General features: G+C 38.5%; 1 protein-coding gene across 5 annotated transcripts in view; it reads left to right on the forward strand.

The window, feature by feature from the left end:
- Positions 1-27,940, forward strand: part of RUNX1T1 (RUNX1 partner transcriptional co-repressor 1) — a 152,918-nt gene that overhangs the window by 121,898 nt on the left and 3,080 nt on the right. For 4 of the 5 annotated variants that reach the window (XM_040261099.1, XM_040261101.1, XM_040261098.1 and 1 more), the window contains exons 9-11: positions 7,354-7,422; positions 12,669-12,859; positions 27,012-27,807. In XM_040261099.1, coding sequence (XP_040117033.1) covers positions 7,354-7,422; positions 12,669-12,859; positions 27,012-27,287 — 536 coding nt within the window. In that variant the 3' untranslated portion in view covers positions 27,288-27,807. Of the gene's footprint in view, positions 1-7,353; positions 7,423-12,668; positions 12,860-27,011 lie in introns of all 5 variants that reach the window. The other variant, XM_040261097.1, reaches the window with a different exon arrangement.

Below are 27,940 nucleotides of genomic sequence, written 5' to 3' on the forward strand. Positions count from 1 at the left end.
AGCTTTTATAGGTTGTATTTTTCAAAGACTACAAGTAGTTCATTTCTTTGTGAAGACTCTGTTAAACAAACAGTCCTGTTCTTTAGGGACACTGAACCCTAGATTGCCTTTCAAAGAAACCTATCACAGCGTCAGAGAGAATCTGTCAAGCGTCATACGACATGCAGGTTTTAGCATCCAGCAGTTATTTCACTGGTGTCTTTTGCTAATAGATTCCTGAAGTCTTTAAGTTCCATCTATCTTGTGTGCTGGGCTGTGGCTATAAATAAGGCAAGTAGTTTGTAATCATGGAACACGGTCCTTTACATTAAGTGCTTTCTGAGGTTTTCTCTTAGGCTTTGGAGTCAAATGTATTAGTGTGTGTAATTAAAGGATTGGAGATATTAGCTGATAAATTTATTTCATGCCTCTGAAAAGTGTGTGGCAGGGTGTGTGTGTGTGTGTACAAATAGAGATACAGATGTGCTTATATCTTTACGTACATGAAGAGCTCCATATTCCATATTAATTTTGTATGTGTTTCTTTTAGCTTGATTCTCTCAATTCTTAAGTTGCTGTCTGATTTCAAATGAGACCTTCAGAATAATGTTATAGAAGATATCTTTAGTTCAAAATATTGCCATAGTCCTATCTCTGTCTTGGAAATAATGGCACTATTATTCATACATTCATTTGTAGCATTTTAATTGTATTTGGTGATTGTACAGAGAAGAATGTAACTTCTATGACTTGTGTTTGTTAAATTCATTCTGATTCTCACTTTTGAAATATATCTGTAGTATTAAGTCAATGTGAGAGATTAGTAAGACAATATGATTAATCTATTATTAATTGAATTTGGGGAGTTTCCCCCAGATATTAAGTAAAGACTATTTTAAATGAGTAGCCTCTTGAACACACTAAGTCCACAATATTATCTATACTCCTTAAGGAAAAAAATAGGTAATTACCCTGAAGAACTTTTGAAATAATGTACTTTGCCTTGAAATAATATACTTTTTCTTGAAATAATGGACTTTCATTCTTTACATTATTATTATAACTCACTTGATGTCCAGGGAGAATTCCAAATATCCAAGTCTTAAGAAAATTAGAAGACTATTTTTTTAAGCAGTTGTCTCTATTTTCAAAGTATGATTTGTTCTGCATACATTTTTCACAAAGAGCAAGTTAATGCAATCAGAATGGATGATTTCATCACTGAAGTAGAATTGCTTTTCTCCGCGGAGATGGGTGGGGGCTGCTGCGCAGTGATTCCGGGGCTCTCCCAGTGCTTGTCAAGGCCACTGTGGCTCTGCTCTTCTTTGCCCTCATTTCCTTTTTCTTGCAGTATGCTGTTCACTCCTGACATTTGATTTCCTTTCAACTGCTTTCTTTTTACTGCCTTTGGACTATTCTAGAATCTCTCCACAGCTTATCCGTTATTTGTCTGCCCTCTTTCTGTGATTTGCAAGTCTTCTGTATCATTAGAGAAAGTTAAAAGAATTATCCAGGGATGGATTTAAGACCAGTATTGGAGACTGAAGCTTAAAACTCTGAAGTATGAATGCATTTTCCTGTGTTTTTTTTGAATGTTTGAATATTGTGAAGAGAGGATATGAAGTGGAGAAAACACCATCGTTACATGTTGTTAAAGGTTTATCTCTAGCTGTGAAGATACGTGCCAGAAAGATTTTTGTTTTAAAGGAAACGATTAATCAACTTGATTGTTCACAGAAAGTTTAGAAATTCAGACGTTTGTTGAATTAATACTACCTCCTGCCTAAAGCAGATTGGAAGACAAATTAAAATTTCTTTGGCTGACAAATTTTATCACAGAATTGTAGAGTTTCTCATTACTGTCTAAAGGCTCACGAATTTCGCATGAAAGTTAAAGGCACAGGGTCTGAGCAGATGTCTGGATCTGAATCCCTGGTTCTTCTCACTAGTTTTGTTGACCTCTGGCAAGTAACTGTGTGCCTCAATTTCTTCATCTGATAGAGATGGTAACAATACATATTTCATAGGTGTTTCTGTATTAAAGTAGTTAACAATTATAAAACATGGGATAGTGCCTGACATATAGTAGATGTGACCTAAATAATTTCTGTCATGCAACCTCAGTTTAGAGAGTAGCGAGAAGCACATAAACTTAGTGTTTTTGCTTGGCATCCAAGTTTCTGAAGTTATAGTACATTCTTAGGTATTTTTTTCATTTTGAAAGTATTTCCAAGCAGTAATTCTGTCTTAAATATAGTAAATCTATTGTACCTTTAGGACCCTAATTCATAACTGTAGAAAAATAGCTTACTCACATCCAAAGGTATATATTTTTCAACTTCTGAACTGTCAGATTATAAAAGTCACAAGTTATTCACAATATATCTGCATATAAAAGTTTAGATTTTATGTACTTGTATTGATTCCTTTTAAATTACATCATGAAATTCATTTCAGAACTGTGCATCTGCGTTTATAACATGAAGTGCATACTAAATTTTAAAAAGTCTACTGTATTTAGTATATTGGGCTAAAAAATATGTGACTAGTAGTTAAATATATCCATCTTTGGGGAAAAAAGATGATTGCCTCCTATGGCATTACATGTTTTTATTGTTAAAGATGAACATCATAATGTAGTTCTTGGCTTCTAGGTTGGGTTGGGGTTTTGAACATAACACTGAGATTTCTGAATTTATTATCCTTTTAAACAAAAAATAAGTAGCATTTCTAAAGATGAACTCATTTAAACCTTCCTTTCTTTTGATGGTTTTTGTAAGATATTTTCATGATCACTGCTTCATTCTGCCCACCACAGGATGATGGCCATAACATAGATGCTGCCAAGCTTTGAGCATTGCTGTCCTGGGTCATAGGAGGTCACACTGATTCTCCAAAGGCTGTCAACTCTTCCCTCCATGTATATTGTTGGCAGCCCTCGCTTTCTCTAGTATCCATCTGTCCTAAGTGTAGTGCATCTTCCATCTCTTGAATACATCCCAGATTGCTTTTTCTGTCTTTTCACCTTACCTCCACTTCAACTTTGTTTCCTCATTTCATAGATGTATCTTCTGGAGGCTCCCCTCTTCCTCTTCTTTCATCCCCAAGCAATTTGCATCCCAAAGCAAGCCAAACTTAATTTAGAAGGACTTTTCTATGATTTTTCCATCTTTCAATAGTTACACATGTATACATTTCACATTTTAAATCATCCTGTACAGACTCTTCTGTTTTCACTGCTATATTTTAGAACAACCACCCATTTCATAGCAACTGATGTTTTATAGGTGGTCAATATTTGGTGGTTAAAAATTGACTTCTTTAGAATCTGAACCTTAGAATGTCTTGTACAAGTTTGTCTCGATTTGCCAAAAATCTAAGGAAAGTCTTGGGAGAGTTGTCTCTTGTAATACTGATCAACATCAGGATTTGTTTTGTTTTTTTCAAATTTAACTTTGCATATGTGTTCTCTTCTTGCTGCTACTTAATCAGAAGAGAAAATACTAAATTTATTACTCATTTGGTTTCTATAGCTACTCCAGTAGTATTTATCAGTATATTAAAAGAGATTCTGAGGAATACCTCTACTGACAGCACTTCATTCTTGCTGTCAGTATACCTGGTGCTTAGCTTGGACACAGCAGCTTAGAATCGGAGGGGATATTGTAAAATATGTATACATATGTAAATAGTTGTGTGTTATATAAATTATTTGCCTTTATACTCTGCAGCTATTTTGAAAAAAAAACTTTCTTTTAGAAAATAGGATAGGATTAAGAAAACTTTTGCTTGATTGGAGTTGATATTTCTATCAGGATTCTAGGTCAGGTGGAGTTTGACTCTATGTGGATATGACATGTGTCATTGAGAATTATAGGGAGATGAAGCCAACAAGGTGAAATACAGCACAAATTTCTGATGTGGTAAATGGTCTATACCAGCTGTATAGCACACAGAAAGGTGGGTACACAGTTAACTCCAGTACAATAACTATCTTTGAAAAAATTTGGGGGCTATTTGTGAGGTTTAAATAAAATTCATAAAAGTATCATCTAAGAAGTTTGAAGACTTCCCATCAGGGTTCAGACAGTAAACTGCTAACAACAGAAATAACTTCTGTCCCTAGGTGATATGTACTGAGGGAGTAAAAGTTTACTGGTGTACATTACTTACTCCAAGCCTATTCAGTGTTTCTGTTTTATCTAAAGTTTTGTGCCCTTTTGTTTAAGTGCTTGGAGGAAAACAACAACAACAAACTTTAAGGTGATCTTTTCACCTTAATTTTTTTAATAAGGAAATAAATATACAGTCAGCCCTCCATATACACAGGTTCCATATCCATGGATCCACTCATGAAAAATTTTCAGAGGAAAAAAAAATCTCAGAAAGTTCCCAAAGGCAAAACTTGAATTTGCCATGTGCTGGCAACTTTTAACAAAACATTTACATTGTATTGCATTATGAATTATAAGTAATCTAGAAATGATTTAAAGTATAGAAAAGGATGTGTGTAGGTTATATACAAATACCATTTTTTTATCTAAGTATAGTTGATTTACAGGTTGTATTAATTTCTGTAGTACATCAGAGTCACACACACACACAAACACACACACACACACACACACACACACTCTTTTTAAAATTCTTTCCCTTATGGTTTAGCACAGATGACTGAAGGTAGTTCCCTGTGCTATAAGTAAGACCTTACTGTTTCTCCATTCTGTTTGCCTCTGCTAGCCCCAAGCTCCCCATCCACCCCTCCTCCACCAACCCTCCCCCTTGGCACCCTCGAGTCTGTTGTCTATGTCTGTGAGTCTGTTTCTGTTTCAGTCTTGGGCATATATCCAGATAAAACTGCAATTCAAAAAGATATATGCACCTCTGTGTTGCTATTCACCATACCATTCAATATAAGGGACTGAACATCCTCAGCTTTTGGTCCCCCTTCCGATACCAAAGGATGACTGTATATCCATTCTTACTGGGCATCCTGCTAAATAATGAGAATGAAGAGAGTCCCAACTAACATCTAATCAGAGTTTAGGATGTGCCATGCCAAATGCGCAGTAGGAAGTACCTCCTTGAGTCCTCATAGCGGCAGTCTCAAATGTGGCAGTATCGCTGGCACTTTACAGCTGTGGCAACTGAGACATGGAGAAGCTAACCTGCCCAGTGTCCCGGTGTCGTGGGGCAAAGCCAAGGTCCCTCATCTCTGGTCTTTAGACCCAGCTCTTCTCCTGTGCTGCCTAGTGGTGGTAATTAGTATTTGGATCACTTAGCATCATCTTGTTGCCTATAATAAAAACTGGCCATTTAGAAAAATAATTTTATAAAGTTATTACTCTTCCCTTAACCCCAATAATGAAAAAAATACAACCCCCCCATTTTTTTGCTACTGTGGAAAAGGCATTTTTTTCCCCTCTGTTTATCTTCAGACTTTACAAATCTATTCGTATCCAATAAATTATTCTTAAGCCAAGGTTTATTTCTCCTGAAAATAAATGTCTAAGTAAATCTCTGTTTCACTGCGTCATGTGACTAAGTGTGAACTTGACTTCACTTTCTTTAAAATAGTGTGGAAGATAATCTTGACAAAGCTAATTACCCATGTCTTATTTCTTTGGAGTTGTACATGCATCAGACAGATTTATCAAGGTCTTTAACAAATGCAAATTTCTTAAATAAAAACATTTGAGTTTTCGTCATTTACTGTATAGAAATGAATGTGCACGTGAGAATGTGTGGGTATTTCCAGTCCATTCAATTATCAAGCAGTCATTTAATTATAATGTAAACTTAAAAAATTGTTTATATTTGGAATAATTTTAGACTTCTGAGAATATTGCAAAGATAGTACAGGGAGTTTCCATATGTCCTTCAGTAAATTATAAAATTTTGAATATTCAGAATAGTTCTGGAAATTTTATGTTCTGGGCAACTGATAATCTATGTACCCTCAAGTGATTCAAAATATTCAAATGTGTCTAAGGCATTCAAATATAAAATGATATATACTTAGCTAATTTGATTGTGTTTTCTTATTCTGTAGCTCTGCAAAATATAGAAGAGTGGGCTGAATTTCTTTTGACCATCAACATACATTAGATAAAGTATTCTTTAAAAAGTCTGCTACTTAACATTTCTTATACATGTAAAGAAAACTTCAGTTATTTGAAATTTATCATTAGTTGAAAGATTATTCAATTTATAAAAGTTAAAATGATATTTTTTCTTCCTCCAAACTTCTAAATATATAGAATTTTGTTTGAAAAATCCAGTATGGAAGAGGTTTAGAGCATATTTTAGCTATGGAAGACTGTATACACTTTATTTTTAAGCATGTATAAAAACATGAAAATAAGTATCATGTCATTTTCATGAACATGTTATTTGGAGGTTAGCATTCCTATATCATGTTTATTGTGATCTGTTTTCTCAAACTTTTAAAATTTGTGCAGCGTAAAAGCACATTTCACTTACAGTGGAACTTCATATCCACCCCCACGCACTCCCCCCACCCCCCTGCCCCGGAAGCATGTCCTGCACTAGTTACAGTTGGTCAACTGGCTCTCTGTGAATCCATTCGAATGATTCTTTCTTGCTCCCATCCATGTCAAATCCATATAATCCAATTGTTGTGAGAATTTTTAATGCTCAGCAAGATTTTTTAAAGTAATTAAGTGTGAGAACTGGTTAGCCATGGAGTCAGGCTCACTATGTATTGAAAGGTGGTAGAACCATAGCTGTGTGAAAATTATGTTACCCCAATATAATTTGACTTTCTACTCTCAATTTGACATAAAAAAAGAGAAAATTGCCAAATATAATTTGCTTTCTTTAATAAAATATGTTCATAGAAATTCCCATACTTAGGGAGTGCTGGGAACAGTGTTGTATAACATATTGTATAATGAAAAATTTGGGCTTCCCTGGGGGCTCAGATGGTAAAGAATCTGCCTGCAATGCAGAAGACCTGGGTTTGATCCCTGGGTCAGGAAGATTCCCTGGAAAAGGGAATGGCAACCCTGGAATAGTGTTTCCAGTATTCTTGCCTGGAGAATTCCATGGACACAGGAGCCTAGCGGGCTAGAGTCCATGGGGTCACAAAGAGTCTGAGAGACTAACACACATAATGAAATGTTTAGAGTTGTTTTGGTTTTGAGTATATAAGCATTTACACCAGTGACGTATTTTCCTTGAGCTCTGATGGCTGGTTTTCCTATTTTTATGTTTTGGAGTGAAAGTGTTTAAAAAACTGTGTTTCTGTAGAGAAGCCGAGATAGTGGGCGTTGCTTGCTCTCCCTGTGTGATGACATAACGGTGCTTACGGTGCTCTCCTCCCCTCTCCACCGGTTTCTATCCTCCTCGTAGATGCACATCGGGAGTTCCTTCACAGGCCTGCTTCTGGATATGTGCCAGAGGAGATCTGGAAGAAAGCTGGTAAGAATTGTTTAAAAACATGAGTTTAGTGTTCTGGCAGCTGTGTGCAGTTGTTAATGCAGTGATGTGAGGAATGACAAGAAAGGACTTACAAGAACAGCAACAACAAAATAAACCCCCCCACACACAAAATTTAAAAATCCTGATGAATATTCTTAAACCAGGCCTGATTAGAGCACAGAATAGTTTTTATTATATAGCATCTGCTAGTGCTACTGTAATGAGGGTCTGGTGATACCTCTGTTATAAACCCTATTTTTCAGGGGCTGTAATGATTTCAGGCTGGAAGGCTGAGGTTTTAGCTTGCATGCACTTTTTTCTTCCTGAAAATAAAGTCTGGTATTTTACTTTAGCCTTATCTTCTAATTTTTTTTAAAATTGAGCTAGCTATAATTGACATCTACCTTTTGAATTCTTTTAAAAAATATCACAGCAACTGGTTGAGGCACTCAGAAATGTTACGGTTACCAACGTTTTTTAAAATTGATCATTTGTGCTAATATTCAATGACTAAAGCTAAAATAAATGACAAAGTTGCTAAATTTCTGTTTTCCTTTCATGTATACTATCTAATTTTCATTAAGCGATAACATTTTAAAGTAGATTAAAGTTTCTGATGACTCATTGACTTACTGGGCTTAAAGAAATCAAATTTGGCAGAATCTTGGTGGAATACCAGTAAGTTGAGCCAAAACCTTATTTAAAAAAAAAAAAAAAAAAACTAAGATAAATTATAAACCTATTTCATGACTTTAAAATGACATTGGAAACATATAAGGTGGCTTTGAATTTCTATAACTCCAACTGTCAGTGTTTCCCTGATGGCTCAGTGGTCAAGAATCCACCTGCTAATACAGGAGACGTGGGTTCAATCTGTGGGTTGGGAAGATGTCCTGGAGCATGAAATGGCAACTGACTCCAGTATTCTTGCCTCGCAAATCCCATGGACAGAGGAACCTGGCGGGCTATAGTCCCTGGGTTGCAAAGTAGTCGAACATGACTTAGTGATTCAACAACTCCAACTGTTAAAATGGTTTGTCTGAGCTGAGAAACTGGAAAATGCTGTTTCTACAAACCATCAGACAGGTGTGGGGCAGTGAACCCCCAATCAAGGGGAAAAGGGTTTTTTTCCTACAGAAGATTTCAGTTTGGGTTTTGATTTGACCCAGCTAGGTCTGTAGTTCTGTGCAACTTGGTGACTCTGGTCCCTTGAGTCTTATTTGAGTTTTGTGGGTTTTTTTTTTAATTTTCTAATAACTCTTTTGTAAGGGTGATAAGGTGTTTCAAAATCTGATAGTATTCTAGGCTTAGCAGCTTTAGATTCAGAACCAGAGAGAAAGATCTCTTACATGTCTAGTATACAAATCAGATAGAGCCATTCAGCCTAAAGGTTTAGGTTTATGTGGGGTGTGGGGTGTGTGTGTGGGGGGGGGTGGGGTGTGTGTGTGTGGTGTGTGTGTGTGTGGTGTGTGTGTGTGTGGTGTGTGTGTGTGTGTATGTGTGTGTCTATAGCCGGTATAGTCTTACCAGATTTACCACATCGCCCCTAAGAAGATTTCCTACCAGGATAACAGTTATGGAATACTCCTAGGCTGTTAAAATATGCTGAGTGCCACATAATCTGGAGAAAGAATTGCTATGCCTTCCTTCTGACCATTTTTCTTCTCCAATTTTGAGTTGTCAGTGCAACTTATTCCAATAAAAGGTACAAAGAATTGCCATTTTGGATAGCAGAAAGATGAATTTTTGTGTTGAGGGAGAGAGTCTCTGTATTTCCCTTATTTATGTGTATTTGAGGTAAATCTTGATAGTTCATAAAGAAAAATTGACAGTGAAGTCTCGTGTAATCCAAATTCCTTCTGTGCTATTATCTGCTCAAGTCTTTGTTTGACTGCTATTAAGTGAGAGCAGATTTTTCTGAATATACTACCTTTGTTGGAAAGTCAACTTGAATAGCTATGCAAAAAGGAAATCCTACCATAAGTGGTAAGCAATTGGAAGCAGATTCAAAACAGCACTGTGTACTTTGTGCTTAATCAGTTATTTTTTTAACTTGACATAATGTAATCTATTGAGTCCCCTATTAATTTTTCTTCACTGTCTGTTTCGTGGATTTCTGAAACCAGTTCTAGGTATACATTGCATTTTGGGTACTCTGAAAAGAGAGAAAGAGCAATACTTGTTTATGTAATGTCCATGCATTTTCTAAGAAGGGTTAAATCTTAGCAAACTAATGTTTGGAATATTTATAAAATGTGCCTATCCATCTATATTAGGTCTTCAGTCTAAAACCTGACCTGGAAGTAATGTTCATTAAATTTGTATTTTTATCACAGTAATATCCCTAATCTGCTGCATAAAAACAGTTTGGGAACAGTTTTCTATGGATAGCTGCTAAATTTTAAGGAGTATATTGAATCTTTGAACGACAGATGACAGTTTCATCTGGAAGTCTCAAATAAGTGCTTATCATATTTATCTTTACAGGCTTCTTAAAAAGCATTTCTAGTGTTCAAAGTATCAAGGCATCCAATATGAGCAAAACACCAAAGGCAGAATGTGACATCTATCTACATTCAGCCTGTTAAAATTTGAAAGTTTTTTCCCCAAGATTCTAAAATTTACTAATGGTAATTTTTTTTTGACAAAAGTATGTCTTTTCAATGAAACTATTATACATTACCTTTGTGACAAATATAGGTAAATAAAATCAAGTTTAAAGCATTTGAACAATATCAAATGCTAATATCAAATATCTAAAATTCAATGGAATGTAACCCAGGTGTCTTTCTGAGAAAATTATAATTTCAAAATTATATCCTGTGCTTGAAAGTACACCATGTAATATTTTGTACCATTTTATTTTTAAATGATTTCAAACTTGCAGAAAAAGTTGCAGAAAATAGTATAAGCAATCTCATATACCTTTCTCCCAGTTTTCCCTATTTCACCATGTTTGCTTTGATGTCTTCTCTTTCTGTTTCCATCTTTCCTTCGCTCTTTTTCTGTTTATGCATTATATATATTTTCCCCAACAACTTCAGAGTAAATTGCAGACGTGATAATCTTACCCTAAACGTTTTAGTGTGTATTTCCTAATAAGAACAAGGATATTCTCTTATATAACCACAGTATGGTTACCACAATCAGGATATTAATATTAAAACAATATAATTATTTAACCTATAGACCCTATTCAGAGTTTGCGTGTGACCCTAATAATACAATTAATAACAAGATACATATTAAATATTTGGAATCCTAACAAATAATTGAAGGCCATATCACTTTTCCCCTAAAAGTAGTATTTTTACAAGCAATAGCAAAGGTAGTAAAATACACTCTGAAGTTTAAAAGGTCTTTATAAACTTGGAGAAAGGCTACCATAAATATAGTTTTTAAATTCCAACTGTTTTCTTCAGTATATTTTTCAAACAATCAATGAGTGTTTGCTGTTGGTAATAAATAGTCAAGCACCTTGTAAATGTCCTACCAATTCTCTTTGCTGATCTGTATATGCCTGTGGGATTAGAATAGGAATGCATAATTTAAATATAAATTGCCTGATTTGCATATACAATTAGTCAAGCTACAGCTTTGATCGTAAGCAAAAATTATTGTCCTGTATTACCACTTAGATAGAATTTTAATTCACCTTGAATATTCAAACCAAATTAGGCCCTGACTATACAGTTAGAAGGGCAGTGCTTCCCTAGTGCCCCAAGTCTTTATGATAGGATAATAAAGGTATCATTTCACCTCCTGGTGAAGAAGGTGCTGCCAGCTCTGTGCAGTGCTCTGCTTCCATCCAAATTTTAAATGCATATCTTAAAGCAACCAAAAAATGCTGAACATATTTCAGTTAATATTTCCTGTCTGGATCTTTCCCTTTTAATTTAGTTTATAAAATCTAGCAGACAGTAATTACAAATGAGTGAGCTTCAGAAATAATCCTATAAAAAATGGTGGAGGCTACGAAAGTCATGAGTACTAATTAATAGTGGAGGGCTTCTCCTGATCCTCAAGTCATGAACTATGGAGGTGTGAAATAAAACATAGAAATTTTAAGAACTATAGGAGTATTTGTATCTCAACATTTTTAATCTACAGTATAACATTTTTATTAGGAATCTGTGTTTTTAATTAAACAGAACATTTAATTAAGGTGCTTTTTAAGTGAGTGAAACAATTAAGTGCAAACACTTGAATGAAACATGTCATAATTAGTTTTAATAGAGTGTTAATTGGTACGAGATTTGCCAAGTTAATAATTACTGCTTATTAAATTTTCAATTAATCATTGTCATTTTGCTTTGAATAAAGATGAAAATTAGATAAACTAATTCAGGGGGAGGATATTTTCCCTGTTAATTAGAACAGTTAATTTTTTAAAATGGAAATTACTTGTTTTAGTTGTCAATCTTATGTTGTACATTAGTCAAATCTTTGCACCCTTTCCACAGCCAAAAATAAAGAGCTAATTTGACACCTTGCAGGTTTGTAGTCAGGCCTGATTGTTTTGGCCTGCAGTATGATTCAATTATATTTGTCTAATGCAACAATTGGTTATGCAAAACTGCTTATATTTGATTCAGTAGATGGACTACAACTGAAAAATTTGGAAATGAGAAAATGATTTTTTTTTAATCCCTATATATTCACATCACTCAGGAAATGACAGGAAAAAGAAAAGCTGGATCTTTCTTATGTTTCATCTTAGATTTTCTTTCAAAGGTCTGCATTGCTATGACACACCTTTTCATTACTGTATCTTTTACCAGCAAAACAAGTGTCGCATATATATATGTGCCTGTAAAATCTATTCCCTTCTCTTTTCCTGAAAGCATTACCCATGGACTCCCTGTGTTCATATTTCATTGTGGCAAAACACCTTCCTCTTCGTGGGTCTCAGTTTATATAGACAGATTTCTTGTGGTGATTTTTGTCTTCTGACTACTAAGTCTGATCTCAGGATCCTGTATGGAGCACTAGTTGGTAGTCAAGTTATTGTGAGGCTACAGAAATATAAACGGTATTCCCAGGAGCGTAAATTAAAGGAACAAGGCTTCACCCTTTGCCTTTCCTAAATTTCCAGAACATGAGTCTTTAGACATCTGGAAGACCCGCCCAGTCCGGGGCCGGGAGTCACGCGTGTCATCTAGCGTTCTGTGGTGACGGGTCCGGAGCCCGCGCCGCACGCTAACAGAGCTTGTTCTCTTGTCCGGTCCCCCCTGCCCGGCCCGCAGAGGAGGCGGTCAACGAGGTGAAGCGGCAGGCCATGACCGAGCTGCAGAAGGCCGTGTCCGAGGCCGAGCGTAAGGCGCACGACATGATCACGTCGGAGCGCGCCAAGATGGAGCGCACGGTGGCCGAGGCCAAGCGGCAGGCGGCGGAGGACGCGCTCGCCGTCATCAACCAGCAGGAGGACTCCAGCGAGGTGAGGCCCGCCGGGGGCGGCTCCGGGAGAGGCTTCCGCTCCGAGGGTGGGTCTCGCGATGGCGGGAGGGGACGAGCCGAGGTGCATGTTGGGCCAGAGACTGACTCGTGTCTGAGGGGAAACGAGTGGTTCGGGGAGGCCTGGCGCTTGAGAAATCGACCGAGAGCCGACCAACTGTTGTGTTTGTTAAAGACCTAAAAGAAAACCTGCCGCAAAAAGGTTTTTAGCATAGTTGGTGGGGAACAAATTCAAGTGAAAATCTTCGAACTTCCTAGCACTAGAGATTGAGAACTGTGCTCTGGGTGTGTATGTGTGTGGGTGTGTGGGTTAGTATATAACAGGATTTAGGACAGAGACCCTGTCTAAGCTGTGTCGTCTGAAGATATATTGCAGGCAGGGATCAAAGTTTTTCCTTAACTATTGGTTCTGAAGTCCGATACTAAACCAACTTTTGCATCAATTAAGAATTCCTAAGAGATCTTCCTCACGGTCTGTTCTTGCACGTTATTTGTAATAACCATTAAGATGGTCATTTCATAAGCATCACATCACTGGCAGATGCGATGTTACACGTTTTAGTGTTATTACAGTATATTAGAACACACATACACAGGTAACCTAAATGGCTGAAGGATCGCGGAGGTAACTAAAACACAGTGTCTAACAGGATGCCTTTTAAACAGAGACTGTAAAGTCAGAGCAACATGATAATGCTGTATATTAATTAATACAGCACCCCAATCTCCAACCCAAAGTAACCTTAGAGAAGGACTGCAGTTAGCTTGTCACACCACGCTGAACTAGCAAAAGCATATGCTGATAAATCAACGGTCCACTACAACACATATCTATAATTCATGAAGGAGAGTAAGAATTTAATTTGTACCAGGCTTCTCTGTAGATGAAAGACCCTATGGGAATTACTCGATACCCAGAGTTTCTATTTAATGTGTAGCAGATGAATAACAAGGGGACAAAAGGAATTGATTTTCAACCTTTGAAAGTTTCTCAGGAAAAGAGGGACAAAGGGAAGTTTTCTACCCTTTACCTCCTGACTTCCATTGTTTAATTAAACTAGATATGAATTCAATTTTATTGGCATCTTATAGCTAAGATATTTAAGGACTTTGTTTCGTGTTTTTTAGAAGAACATTTTATTACCATCTTTGGGACAGAATTTGTCCTGCTCTGTTCAAGTTAGTGATACTGTGAGGCACAGTTGTTACCATCATTAAAACATTATCACTTTCATATAAACATGTTAGGGTTGTTATGCATTATAAGAATATTTTATAGGTCACTAAATTCTGAAGATAAATATCTTAGAGAAATTGAGAATTAAGTCTTTATATTTGGCTAACAGTGCTATCTCTTTAGTATCTATAATCTTTGTACCTTTATATCTACTATCCAGAAGAATATATGAACTTGACATTGGTATTTAGCATTATAAAATCTGGTATATTAAGCAGTAGCTATAGATAGTAGATAGGATGAAATAACCTAGATATGAGTGATCTTCTAAAGTAACTGTTTTCTTTCTTTTTGCATGTCTTGAGAAACTGATTTTTAATATAGTACTACCCTAGTCTTCAGTGACATTTCTCAAGGATTTTAAAGTAGACTATGCCAGTAGACTTCCCTGGTGGGTCAGAGGTTAAAGTGTCTGCCTGGAATGCGGGAGACCCGGGTTCGATCCCTGGGTTGGGAAGATCCCCTGGAGAAGGAAATAGCAACCCACTCCAGTACTCTTGCCTGGAGAATCCCACGGAGGGAGGAGCCTGGTAGGCTACAGTCCATGGGGTCGCAAAGAGTCGGACACGACTGAGCGACTTCACTTCACTTCACTTCTATGCTAGTAGAAAAGGCTTGGAAGTCAGAGGGCCACATTTAATTTCTGGCTCCATAATTCTGTGATTTTGAAAAAAAAAATAACACTAAACCTCTAAAAGCTTTGGATTTCTCATTTCATGTGGTGGCTACAACTCTGAGACAATCATTTTTAATCACATTGCAGGTGAAGAGGCTCACTTGGCTAGTCACATAGCTGGGGGTTGGCAGGATCTCCACTGGGGCTCTCAGCATACCACCCTCCTTACTTTGTTTCAGAACAATGAAATAAGGATTGTGAAGGTATTTTGGGATACAGATAAAGAAAGGCAATTTTAATCTGGTTTCCTACTTTTATTCTTAAACTGCAAGACCACTTTCAAGACTTGTGGGGGATTGACCTCTTGAGGCATCAAGCCTCTTCTCAGCAAACGTAATATAGACATTTCCCAAGATGGAAGAGAGATTTCATTTGAATGAAGCCCAGACTCCTTCAGACTTGCCCATGAGTCCACACACACACACCCCCGAGACACACACACAAAGGATTTAACCAAGGACTTGACCAAAAAAAACCGGGGGGGGAGGTTAATCTATTAGTCATAAATTAATGCTGCTAATTCCCCTGAGGAATAATGGTGTCTGAGAACAATCTAAGTTGTATTATTTGCTCAATCTTAGGTTGAATTTGTAAGTAAATACTTTTCTTCCTTCTCAGGAACAGTTTACTTTTCATTTAAAACTGAGTACACAATTTGGAATCCAGCAATTATTTTCCTGCACCCTATTCTTTCCTCACATTAAAGAATGTACACCTTTTAGAAGAAATGACCTGATAAAAGTCACCCCAGCAGTGATGCTTAGAAGTCACCTCAAGTCTAGAAAATCGTAGGCCCTTTCGGAACAGAGCCAGAACAGCTCTGGTTTCCTTGGGCTTGGATAGAGTTCCCTTTCCTACTCCTTACCATGGTTGGCCCCAGGATAGGGGACTCTGTTAGGTTAGGACTTGATGGCCCAGCTGATCTGCAGAGAAGGCAGTGTAGATGCTACTCAGAATTCTTACCTATATTTTTATATTCAGAGAGATTTCTTGAGTTATTAGCCATTTGACCTCAAATAAGATGCACATCCCCTTCATGGATCAGAACCTTGACATGGTGAAAGGGCTTGTGTCACTCAATGAAGCTAAGAGCCATGCTGTGAAGGTCCTCCCAAGATGGACGGGTCCTAGTGAAGAGTTCTGACGTGGTCCACTGGAGAAAGAAACAGCAACCCACTCCAGTATTCTTGCCTAGAAAACCCCATGGAGTATATGAAAAGGCAAAAAGATACAGTACTGGAAGATGAGTCCCCCAGGTCATAAGGTGTCCAATATGCTACTGGGGAAGAGCAGAGAGCAATTACTAATAGCTCCAGTAAGAGTGATGCAGCTGGGCCAGGGTGGAAATGGCCCTCAGCTGTGGATGTGTCTGGTGGGGAAAGTAAAGTCTGATGCTGTAAAAAACAATTTTGCATAGGAACCTGGAATGTTTTGTCCATGAGTCAAGGTAAATTGGATGCAGCTAAGCAGGAGATGGCAAGACTGAACCTCAAATCTTAGGAATAGATGAACTAAAATGGACAGAAATGAGCAAATTTAATTCTGATGACCGTTATATCTACTACTGTGAGCAAGAACCCCTTAAAAGAAATGGAGTAGCCCTCAAGGTCAATGAAAGAGTCCAAAATGCAATACTTGGGCACAGTCTCTAAAAGGACAGAATGATCTCGGTTGCTTTCCAAGGCAGACCATTCAACATCACAGTAATCCCAGTCTGTGCCCCAACCACTGATGATCTATGAAGACCTACAACACAGCAAAAAATGATGTCCTTTTTGTCATAGGGGATTGAAATGCAAAAGTCAGAAGTCGAGAGATAGCCTTGATAATAGGCAAGATTTGGCATTCCTCTGCCAACAAAGCTCTGTCTAGTCAATGCTATGGTTTTTTCAGTGGTCCTCTATGGATGTAAGAGTTGGACTGTGAAGAAAGCTGAGTGCCGAAGAATTGATGCTTTTGATCTGTGGTATTGAAGAAGACTCTTGAGAGTCCCTTGGACTGCAAAGAGATCCAACCAGTCCATTCTAAAGGAGATAGGCCCTGGGTGTTCTTTGAAAGGAATGATGCTAAAGCTGAAACTCCAGTACTTTGGCCACCTCATGCGAAGAGTTGACTCATTGGAAAAGACTGATGCAGGGAGGGATTGGAAGCAGGAGGAGAAGGGGACAACAGAGGATGAGATGGGTGGATGGCATCACCGACTCAATGGACGTGAGTTTGAGCTCTGGGAGCTGGTGAATGATAGGGAGGCCTGGCTTGTTGCAATTCATGGGGTCGCAATGAGTCAGATACGACTGAGCGACTGAACTGAACTGAACTTGGCCTTGGAGTACAAAGTGAAACAGGGCAAAGTCTAACAGAGTTTTGTCAAGAGAACATGTTAGTCATAGCAAACACCCTTTTCCAACAGCACAATTTGACTCTACACATGGACCTCACCAGATGGTCAATACCAAAATCAGATTGATTATGTTCTTTGCGGCCAAAGATGGAGAAGCTCTATAGAGTAAGCAAAATTAAGACCTGTAGCTGACTGTGGCTCAGATCATGAACCCTTACTACAAAATTCAGGCTTAAATTGAAGTAAGGAAAACCATCAGGTCATTCAGATATAACCTAAATCAAATCCTTTTTGATTATACAGAGTAGGTGATGAATAATTCAGGGGATTAGATCTGGTAGACAGAATGTCTGAAGAACTATGGACAGAGGTTCATAAGACTGTTCAGGAGGCAGTGACCAAAATTATCCCAAAGAAAAAGAAATGGAAGAAGGCAAAGTGGTTGTCTGAGGAGGCTTAATGATATCTGAGGAAAGAAGAGAAGCAAAAGGCACAGGAGAAAGGGGAAGATATACCCAACTGAACCAGAGTTCCAGAGAATAGCAAAAAGAGATAAGGCTTTTTTAAAATGAACAATGCAAAGAAATAGAGGAAAGCAATAGACTGGACAAGACTAGAGAACTCTTCAAGAAAATTGGAGATATCAAGGGAACATTTCATGCAAGGATGGGCATTACAAAAGACAGAAACTGTAAGGACCTAACAGAAGCAGAAGAGATTAAGAAGAGGTGGCAAGAATACATAGTGGAACTATACAAGAAAGGTCTTAATGATCCAGATAATCACGATGGTGTGATCATTCATCTAGAGCCAGACATCCTGGAGTGTGAAGTCAAGTGGACCTTAGAAAGCATTACTACAAACAAAGCTAGTGGAGGTGATGAAATTCCAGCTGAGGTTTATTTCAAATCCTAAAAGATGATGCTGTGAAAGTGCTGCACTCAGTATGTCAACAAATGTGAACAACTCAGCAGTGGCCACAAGACTGGAAAAGGTCAGTTTTCATTCCAATCCCAAAGAAGGGCAATGCCAAAGAATGTTCAAGCTACTGTACAATTATGCTCATTTTACATGCTATCAAGGTCATGCTCAAAATCCTTTAAGCTAGGCTTTAGCAATATGTCAACTGAGAATTTCCAGATGTACAGACTGGGTTTCGAAGAGGCAAAGGAACTGGGAATCAAATTGCCAACCTTGGCTGGATCATGGAGAAAGCAAGGAAGTTCCAGAGAAACATCTACTTCTGCTTCATTGACTATGTGAAAGCCTTTAATGTGTGGATCACAACAACTTGTGGAAAATTCTTAAAGAGATGGGAATATCAGACCACTTTACCTGTCTTCTGAGAAACCTGTATGCAGGTAAAGAAGCAACAGTTAGAACCTTACATAGAACAACTGACTGGTTCAGAGTTGGGAAAGGAGTAAATCAAGGCTGTATATTGTCACCCTACTCATTTAAATTCTATGCAGAGTACATCTTGTGAAATGCTTGGCTGGATGAAGCACAAACTGGAATCAAGATGGCCAGGAGAGATATCAACAACCTCAGATATGCAGATGATACCACTGTAATGACAGAAAGTGAAGAGGAACTAAAGAGCCTCTTGATGAAGGTGAGAGAGTGAAAAAGCTGGCTTGAAACTCGCCATTTAAAAAATGAAGGTCATGGCATGTAGTCCCACCACTTCTTGGCAAATAGAAGGGGGGAAAGTGGAAGCAGTAACAGATTTTATTTTCATGGGCTCCAAAATCACTGCAGATGGTGACTGCATCCATGAAATTAAGACACTTGCTGCTTGGAAAGCTGTGACCAACCTAGATAGCATATTAAAAAGCAGGTTCATATAGTCAAAGACAGAGTTTTTCCAGTAGTCATGTACAGATGTGAGAGTGGGAACGTAAAGAATTGAGCACCAAAGAATTGATGCTTTTGAACTGTAGTGCTGGGAAAAACTCTTGAAATTTCCTTGGACTGCCAGGAGATCAAAGCAGTCAATCTTATAGGAAATCAACCCTAAATATTTATTAGAAAGACTATTCCTGAAGCTTAACTGCAGTACTTTGGCCAGCTGATATGAAGAGTCAACTCATTGGAAAATACCCTGATGCTGGGAAAGCTTGAAGTCGAAAAGAGAGCATGACAGCAGACAATGAGATGGTTGGATAGTATCACGGACTCGATGGACATGAATTTGAGCAAGCGCTGTGAGACAGTGGAGGACAGAGGAACCCGGTGTCCTACAGTCCATGGGGTCACAAAGAATTGGACACAACTGCGAGACTGAAGAACAACAAAGGTCCGTATAGCACAGTGCTCCAGAAATTTTCTGAATTATTCTTTATTTGTTGGAATGAATAATTGGTCTAGCCATCATAGCAATTGATTGAAATTTGTATATATTCCTGTTAAATGTAGGATCCATTGATTTTTCAATCTGTACCCAGAAATGAATGGATATTCTTTTAAAAACTCATGTTTGTGTCCTGTTATTTGATACATATTGCTCTAAATTATATTCATTTCTGTGTTTATTCTGTCAATAACAAATTACTGAGCTTTTATTACATGGCAGGGATAGCACCAGGCACTGAAGGTGCACAGGTCCCTACCTTTGTGTTCACTATAATTCATTAGAAGACTCAGATCACTAAATTATGAGTCTTCATGGACTTTAGTGCAAAGGCTTCTAGAAAGAAGTTTTGTTTCATCTGATACTTAAGGATAAGTCAGCAGCTATTCTGTAGCTACCCTCCACACACTATCCATGCCACCCCCATATTGCCTCATCCGTTCTCTAATTTCACTTTGATTTATAGACTTCTAATAGTTATCACCAGCCATATGAAAGTTACTGGACTGCTTAGGAAGACCACAAGCAAATGACATTTTCTGTACTTTATCTCTTTAAGTATATTACATGTTTCATCAAGAATGTAAAGCCAGAATTAGCATAAAATCAAAAGAAAGGAAATTCTTTGAATCTGGCCATCTTCAACTGTTTTATTTTTTTCTATATTCACTTCTGGTTCCTATCTATAAACATATATAGTCTTTTTTTTCCAGTGAATATTGTTAGATTAGAACTATTTCAAAAGGAACATGCTGCAGCTTTTCTTTGAAATCCATAACTTTTTCTAATTCAGGGATTCAAAGGACATGACTGGAATTGAGCCTCAAAGAGAGAGTCAATAATTGTGCTGTTCCAATAGTTAGTTTTGTGTTGAAGCTATTAAAGTGCTATTTCACCACAGACTGAAGCAGTCTTTATTCATATTCCTAGGTAGGTGCAGAAATACACACGCTTATATTGGGTGGTTTTGTGGCACTTAAGTAGAAACACTGATTGAACCTTCAGACTTTGTTTCCAGAACTTTCTGAGCCCTAATATTGTAAATAGGTAAATCTGAGAGGTTCATCTTTATTACCCCCTCTAGAATTCATGGAGCCATTCCCAGTGAATCCTGTGCAGTGTGGCCCAGCCTCTGGGAATGGTCCCAGTGGACTCTGTAGCATGTAGCCACCACGAAGTCTCCCAACATGGCTCCTGGAAAAACCCTCACAATCTAATCAGCCCTGTTGATCCCCAGAAGAATCTAGAGCTTTCAGAGTAGGAGCTGATTCTATGTTAACTCAAGATTTTTGCTTATCTGTTTAATTTACTAAAAGGCCGGCTGTCTGAATCCATAGACGTTCATGGTGTAGTGACTGGTCCATTGGGCCAGAATGATCTGGAGTGATTCATCTCTTGGAACTTTGGTTTTCTCATCTATAAAACTGGGATAATGTTTTTGTGACTTATCTAGGAAAGTGGATAATAGGTACAAGTAAGATAAGTAGAAATATTTTTTATAAAATTCACCTTATAAATGAACAGTGTGAATACGTAAGAGAGAGACAAAAAAAATCAATTAAAAAGCTATTGTAACAGGAAGGGCAGGGAAGGAATTTCAATAATAACTGTGAGATTGGAAAGGAAGGGAGATCAGAGGAGAAGCAAGGTCTGTCCGGTTTGGCTCTGAGAGGTTGTTGGGGAGTTTCCAATGAGATGACAAAGTCTTGGGCCTGATTGTTGCCAGTAACTGAAAAGGACCATGCCAGGGAGTCGAGTTTAGGGATTACTGACTCAGATAACAGGGGAGCATCCTGGTAGTGCTACAGAACAGGCATTTGAAAGGAAGAGAAGCTCACGAAAGAAATAAAGGCTGGAAGATGATTTAAGAGTCATTTTCTTACAACTAATAGTTAAAACCATGACTGAAAGGGAATGCGTAGGGAGGAAAGTATATCTTTTCTTTATGCCAACTTCCCTCCTTGCCAAATACTTAGAGACATAAAAAAATAGAAGACAGAGAAGTTATAGTATAAGAAAAAGAATTTTTGTTATCTCAAACCCAAAGTTAGAGAGACATGCCACAGGGAAAATTGTTTTTTAATTAAAGAAAAATTTTTTTTTGTCTGTGCCATGTGGTGTGTGGAATCTTGGTTTCCCAACCAAGGATGGAACCCAGGCTTCCTGCTTTGGGAGCATGGAGTCTTATTCACTGGACTGCAAGAAAGTCCCAGTGATGGATATTATCTTTAAAAAGCAGGAATGGGGAAATGGTCAGTAGTAAATCTTCAGAAGATCTGAGGGCAGCGAGGAAGGAGAAAAAGTAAGTGGCCACTAATGACATATTAGTGGAAGTAAGGACATGTTCTGTCTGTCTGTGTAGCTGTCAGTGTCCCTCAAGGGGAGGTACAGGACCATGAGCTTTCTGATTGTAAAGGTTGTGCCGTGCAAAGATGTATGTAGTCTCATTTGCTTTCAACCAGTGCCAAAAGGAGGAGGTGGTATTAATTCATGCCATTTATTCAGGATCCACTGAGCATCTGGACCCCTTAGTTACCACTGATATAATCCTGAATAATCCTATAGTTATCCTTCCTACTTTATAGGTACTGCTACTCTAGGAGGTTAAGTACTTTGCTTGTGGTTCTAAAGCCACTGAGTGATATAGCTAGAAGTGAAAAACCAAGAAGGAACGACTCTGAAGCCACTCAAAATTGGAAGCCATTTGTATTACATACCATGATGATACTTTTTCTTTGGTTGCAACTTCCTAGTCCAGCGTCTGTCAACGTTTACGGTTGCAGTGCCCTTCTAACATTATTCCTGCCAAAACAGGTTATGAGAAAGATCTGCAATGGACAAAGTGTGGCATTTTAGAAAGAGTGGTTTGCAGTCCAAAGGCATGATGAATCAAACGTTGCCAGTGTAATTTCATAGATATGGAAGTTATTTGCTGTAAAAAGTTACTTACATTTTGGGAATTTCAATTATAATCATTCTGCTTTATTCTTTGGCCATCACTGTATGCAAGGTTTTTTTGTTGTTTTTTTTTTTTGTGTGTGTGTGTGAGAATTATAGGTGGATAAGAGCTGCAGAAACTTCTTAGGAGAAAATGTTTTGTTTCTTTTAACAGGAATTTCCAATGGTAAGAACCAGAAAAGCTATTATTTTGCTAATAGGACAGAAAGACCATTCTCTCTGTATCTAAAACAACCAGATGAAGGAAATAATTTTGTTCCTAGGAACAAAAAGATTGTTGATATGAGACAAGTGTCAGTAGTCTTTGACATGCAGCAATGGCACCAAAAGCTTCAGTTCATCATGTCCACGTCCATATGTAGCATCAGTACGTTTATAAAGGGAGGGCTGTGTTCTGCCTCCTATTCTTCATCTGATTTCTAGCCTAGCTTTGGAAAATGGCTGATTCTCATGATAGGGAGGAAGAATATTCCTTATGCTGAAAAAAGAATAATATCACAAATAAAGGAAGACTATAAAGTGCCATGGACTTTGGGGACAAAATTTGCTATGAAATGGTATTCTTGAGATGTCTATACTGTTGTGCTAATTGTCACCAGAGTCATTGCTTAAAAAACTGAAAGCAAAGCTCATCTATCTGAAAAATCAATGAAGAAAACAAGCAACTATTAGGAAGTACTAGCTTGAATATGAAAAGCACAAATTGAAAAATGTAAAGTTAGATGAAGCTATTGACCACCTTAGCACCCTGCCTTTATGAATATAGCCCTGGGTATCATACACAATTTGCAGTTTTCCACCTTTGTGAATGATGGAAAGCTTAGAAACTAAAAATGATTCAAATTAGAGTACTCATAAGATTCTGCACTCATAAGTACTGATAAGATCCATGGTTCCCAGAAGTGATGGTCGAGAGACCAAGTGCCCCTGGTCAGGCATCAGTCTTAGAGCTATGGATTGCTGCTGTTGCTGCTGCTGCTGCTAAGTGGCTTGAGTCGTGTCCGACTCTGTGCGACCCCATAGACGGCAGCCCACCAGGCTCCGCCACCCCTGGGATTCTCCAGGCAAGAACACTGGAGTGGGTTGCCATTTCCTTCTCCAGTGCATGAAAGTGAAAAGTGAAAGTGAAGTCGCTCAGTCATGTCCGACTCTTAGCGACCCCATGGACTGCAGCCCACCAGGCTCCTCTGCCCATGGGATTTTCCAGGCAAGAGTACTGAAGTGGGTTGCCATTGCCTTCTCCAACAGGTATGGATTAGCTAACAGGAAATTTGGTAGAGCCACCCAGAAGGAATTAGTGGAAATTGCTTTGCCTGGTTTCTAATAACTTTATTTAAATTTTTTTTTAATTTATTTGACTGTGCTGAGTCTTCGTTGCAGCACACGGATTTTCAGTTTTCACTGTGGCATGCAAAACCTCTTTGTTCTCAGCAGGCGGTAGGGAACTCTATTTCATGTGGGATCCAGTTCCCTGACCAGGAATTGAACCTGGCCCCCTGCGTTGGGAGCACATAGTCTTAGCCAGTGGACCGCCAGAGAAGTCCTTCTAATGAACTTTTAAAAAGGAATCTGCACTTCGGAGTTTTCCATTTGTTGAACACTTGAACTAAAGTTCCCTACACATTCATTGCAATGCATTGTCAAGAGCAATACAAAATAGGCAGGTTTTTTTTCCCACCAGCTTACTTGAATTACTCTTTGTTGCACCTTTCTAAAGTCATAGGTTGTTTTTTGTCTCAGTAGTGGGTGGTAAATGAATGGGATTGAACAACTTCAGAATGGGACTGGAGGTAAAAACTAGAGCCCTTGAATCCTGGGTTAGAATCCAGAGATGCTCAGCAAAAAAGTCTCGTTTCCCAGCAGCTTTATAATCCAAAACATCTGTTTCTATATCTGGCATTATTCCACTTTTTTATTCTTAAAATTGTTCCCATCTTTCAAAACACTTTAAAAAATAAAGAAGTCCTCATTCTGTCTCCTCTTTCCATTCCCCCACACATGCATTTGTAATTACCTGGTTTAGTCTGTGTGTTTAATCAACTTAAATTGAGACAGTTACCTACATCTGATTTCAATCTGAAGGAGCCATTGAGAACCGGAGAGTTACTGCCTTGTGTCTGCCAAGATGTGACTCTGCCAGGAAACGGATAGGACTTATACCAGGGTATTTCCTAAAGAAGCCACTTGACTCAGATTAGATGTTTAATTTCCTTAAAATATTGTTTTGGGTCTCAGTCTGTGTTCTCTAGTTGGGATTTTCTGATGTAAGTTAGGAATTTCACTTATTTCTGAGTTTGTTCCAGGATCCAGCTGGCATTATGCAAAATGCCTAAAGCTCAAGGAAGTAAACCACCCTGAGTGCTGAGTGTCATACCTCGCTGCTCTGGAGGATGGACAGGCCCGTGTTTGTTCAGGTCTTTGTGGCACCATTGTCCATGCAAAAAGATTGAGTTAATTTTCAGAAAGAAGGGCTTCTGGTTATGGTCATGAAGCCTCTGATCAGAGGTACATATTTTTTGAGATATTTTCCCAGGAAAATTAAACTGCAGTAGAAAAAAAGTACTTTGTTCTGGTATTGACTGTTAATTGTAATTCCATTTTTATTTGTAACATTAGCATAGAAATCAAACTTCTAGATTTCCTTAGCTATGTTCACTTGCAACACCTTCTACTGGCCAGACTTTGAGATCTTAAAGTTTTTATTTTTTCCTCTTCATTGGGCCGTCATTTCTGAGTGGTAAAGAAATATGAACACAGGACTGAGCTCTTTCTAAAAGTTTTATGCTATCGTTCTTGAGTTTATAGGCTTCAAGGACTTGAAAGACTCTAAGAGCCCTTTATTTGTTAGCCAATTAGGATGAATGCTAAAATTTCCTTAGCATATTTTGCACAGCGGTAAAAGCATACAGTCCAGGGTGATGAGCTGACATTCCACTGGAGCATTTTTAATAGGCTTATGAGCCCACCTGAACCCAAACCACCAGCATGCTGACAGCAAAAATAATCGCAGGAAGCACAGTGGGGAGATTTTTTCATATCCACATAGATCGGAGCTTTAAAAAGCTATATTTTAATTGTGATAACAGCCACATGCTTTCAGCTGGTTGGGGTTACCAGATTACAGTCAGAGGTTTGTTGGTAAGAAAATAAAACCAAGGAAGATAAAGAATAAAACGACGAATGGTACAGAGCTAAGATCGCTTGATACAACATTGCACAATGGATGGTCTTGCCAAAGGAGGCACAAACATTTCAAGGAGGCTTCCTGAGTTTCCCCCTCCTCCTAGAAGGGCCCTTAGGGCACTGTCATCGTCAGTGTGCTCCCCAAAGCTCCCTCATTTCCCAGGATCTTCCCAGGCAGGGGCTTTTCCGTCTCTAGTGCGCCTGTGCCCAGCTTCATGGTGTGTTTATCTCAGAGGCAGCCTCATTTCTGCTTTTCTCACTTCTTGGAAAGCACCCATGGAGACTGGCAGTATTCTTGCTAGGGTGCTAGAACTCACTAGAGTTTTTAATTTCCTCTGCTTTTCTGACTACTCAGAGCTGCTGAGGTACAAATGAGCTTCAAAGGAACTCCATCAGCTGGAAAGCAGTATATGAAAATTGAATTGTTGTTTATCCAGTTTTAGTATTTCTGGTTTTTCAAAGCCAAATTAGGTGATCTGATTTATTGATTTCACAAATATTTATTGAGCACCTACTATATATATATATATATATATATATATATATCAGATACTGGATGCTTAGAATATATCAGAGAAAAAACAAACCAAGGATCCAATCTTGAGGGAGCTGAAGTTAAAGGGATTGTTTTGAGACTTTCCTACCATTTGGTTTCCAGGTACAGTGAATAACTAATTGCAGTCGGGGAGAACTGAATGCATGCCCCACTCTTTCTGGTCTGTGCTGGAGCAGGGAATGGAATCCTCTGTCTAGTCCATTATATTCCTTTGAATCTAATAGTTCAGTCCAGTTCAGTCGCTTAGTCGTGTCCGACTCTTTGCGACCCCATGGACTGCAGCATGCCAGACCTCCCTGTCCATCACCAACTCCCAGAGCTTGCTCAAACTCATGTTCATCGAGTCAGTGATGTCATCCAACCATCTCATCTTCTGTCATCCCCAGATCATTCTCATAGTTCCTTTGTGGTTCCTGTTAGTGTCTACAAAGAAGAAGCTTCTTCCAGCACTGGTGTCTTTGTATCTTTCCATGGAGGTATTCTCATTAGGAGAGGAAAAAAATCAGTTGTAGCAATTGTTAGTATGGGTGAACAGAAAACTTAGATGTGAAGATACTAAACCTAAAAAGAAGGAATTTTACAGTGAAAATGGGAAAGAGTTTCAACTAGTTTGTGTAGATGTCTTAAGAGTTTTTGAAGTCTGGGCAGTCACCACACCAAAGCCTACATCTCCAGTGTGTTCAGTGTGTGTACAAATACACACATGGATTTTTCATTCTCACCGTTCTTAAAAGTAAGGGGTGGGGGCATTCCCGGGTAGTTTCTTTCTCAGAGTTTGGCCTGGTCCAGGTACTAATTGGAGATGTCACCCTCTTCTGCCTCCTCCCGTAGAGTTGCTGGAATTGCGGCCGTAAAGCCAGCGAGACCTGCAGCGGCTGTAACACGGCCCGATACTGTGGCTCCTTTTGCCAGCACAAAGACTGGGAGAAGCACCACCACATCTGTGGACAAACCCTGCAGGCCCAGCAGCAGGGGGACACGCCTGCTGTCAGCTCCTCCGTCACACCCAACAGCGGGGCCGGGAGCCCCATGGACACACCACCAGCGGCCACCCCCAGGTCGACCACCCCAGGGACCCCTTCCACCATAGAGACGACACCTCGCTAGACGTGCACTCAGAACTGTCGGAGGAAAGACAACACAACCAACACGAAACCAATTCCTCATCCTCAGATGCTCAAAGTTGTTTTTTTTTTTTCCTTTTTTTGTTTTGTTTTGTTTTGTTTGTTTATAGACGAACTATCCTATTTCAGTACTTTCAGCAAGAGAGAACCTAACTGTATCTTGAGGCGATCGTAAAACAGAAGGCCAGTAACGGGTCATAATGACTTATTGTGGATAACAAAGATTTCTTTTCCTTAGAGAACTGAAAAGAGAGCAGAGAATATAACATGAAATGATAGATTTGACCTCCTCCCTGTTATTTTCCAGTAGCTGGGATTTTAAACTAGATGACCTCATTAACCGATGCTTTACCAAACAGCAAACCAAGAGATTGCTAATTGCTGTTGAAAGCAAAAATGCTAATATTAAAAGTCACAATGTTCTTTATATCCAATAATGGAAAAAAAAAAAAGAGGAAAACCCTCAAGGGCATGAGCATTGGCTACAGCAGTAGACATTTTAACAAGAAGATGAATGGCGTCCATGGGTTGCTAACTGAACTTTGAAGACCCGCTACATAATGCGCAGATGTGTAGCATATTGGAAGGAGACACAGATGTTCGGGGTTTTTTTCCTGTTTCTGAAAAGAAATAATA

Source organism: Oryx dammah, unplaced genomic scaffold (genome assembly GCF_014754425.2).
Source record: "Oryx dammah isolate SB20612 unplaced genomic scaffold, SCBI_Odam_1.1 HiC_scaffold_19, whole genome shotgun sequence".
NCBI classification, from domain to species: Eukaryota; Metazoa; Chordata; class Mammalia; order Artiodactyla; family Bovidae; genus Oryx; species Oryx dammah.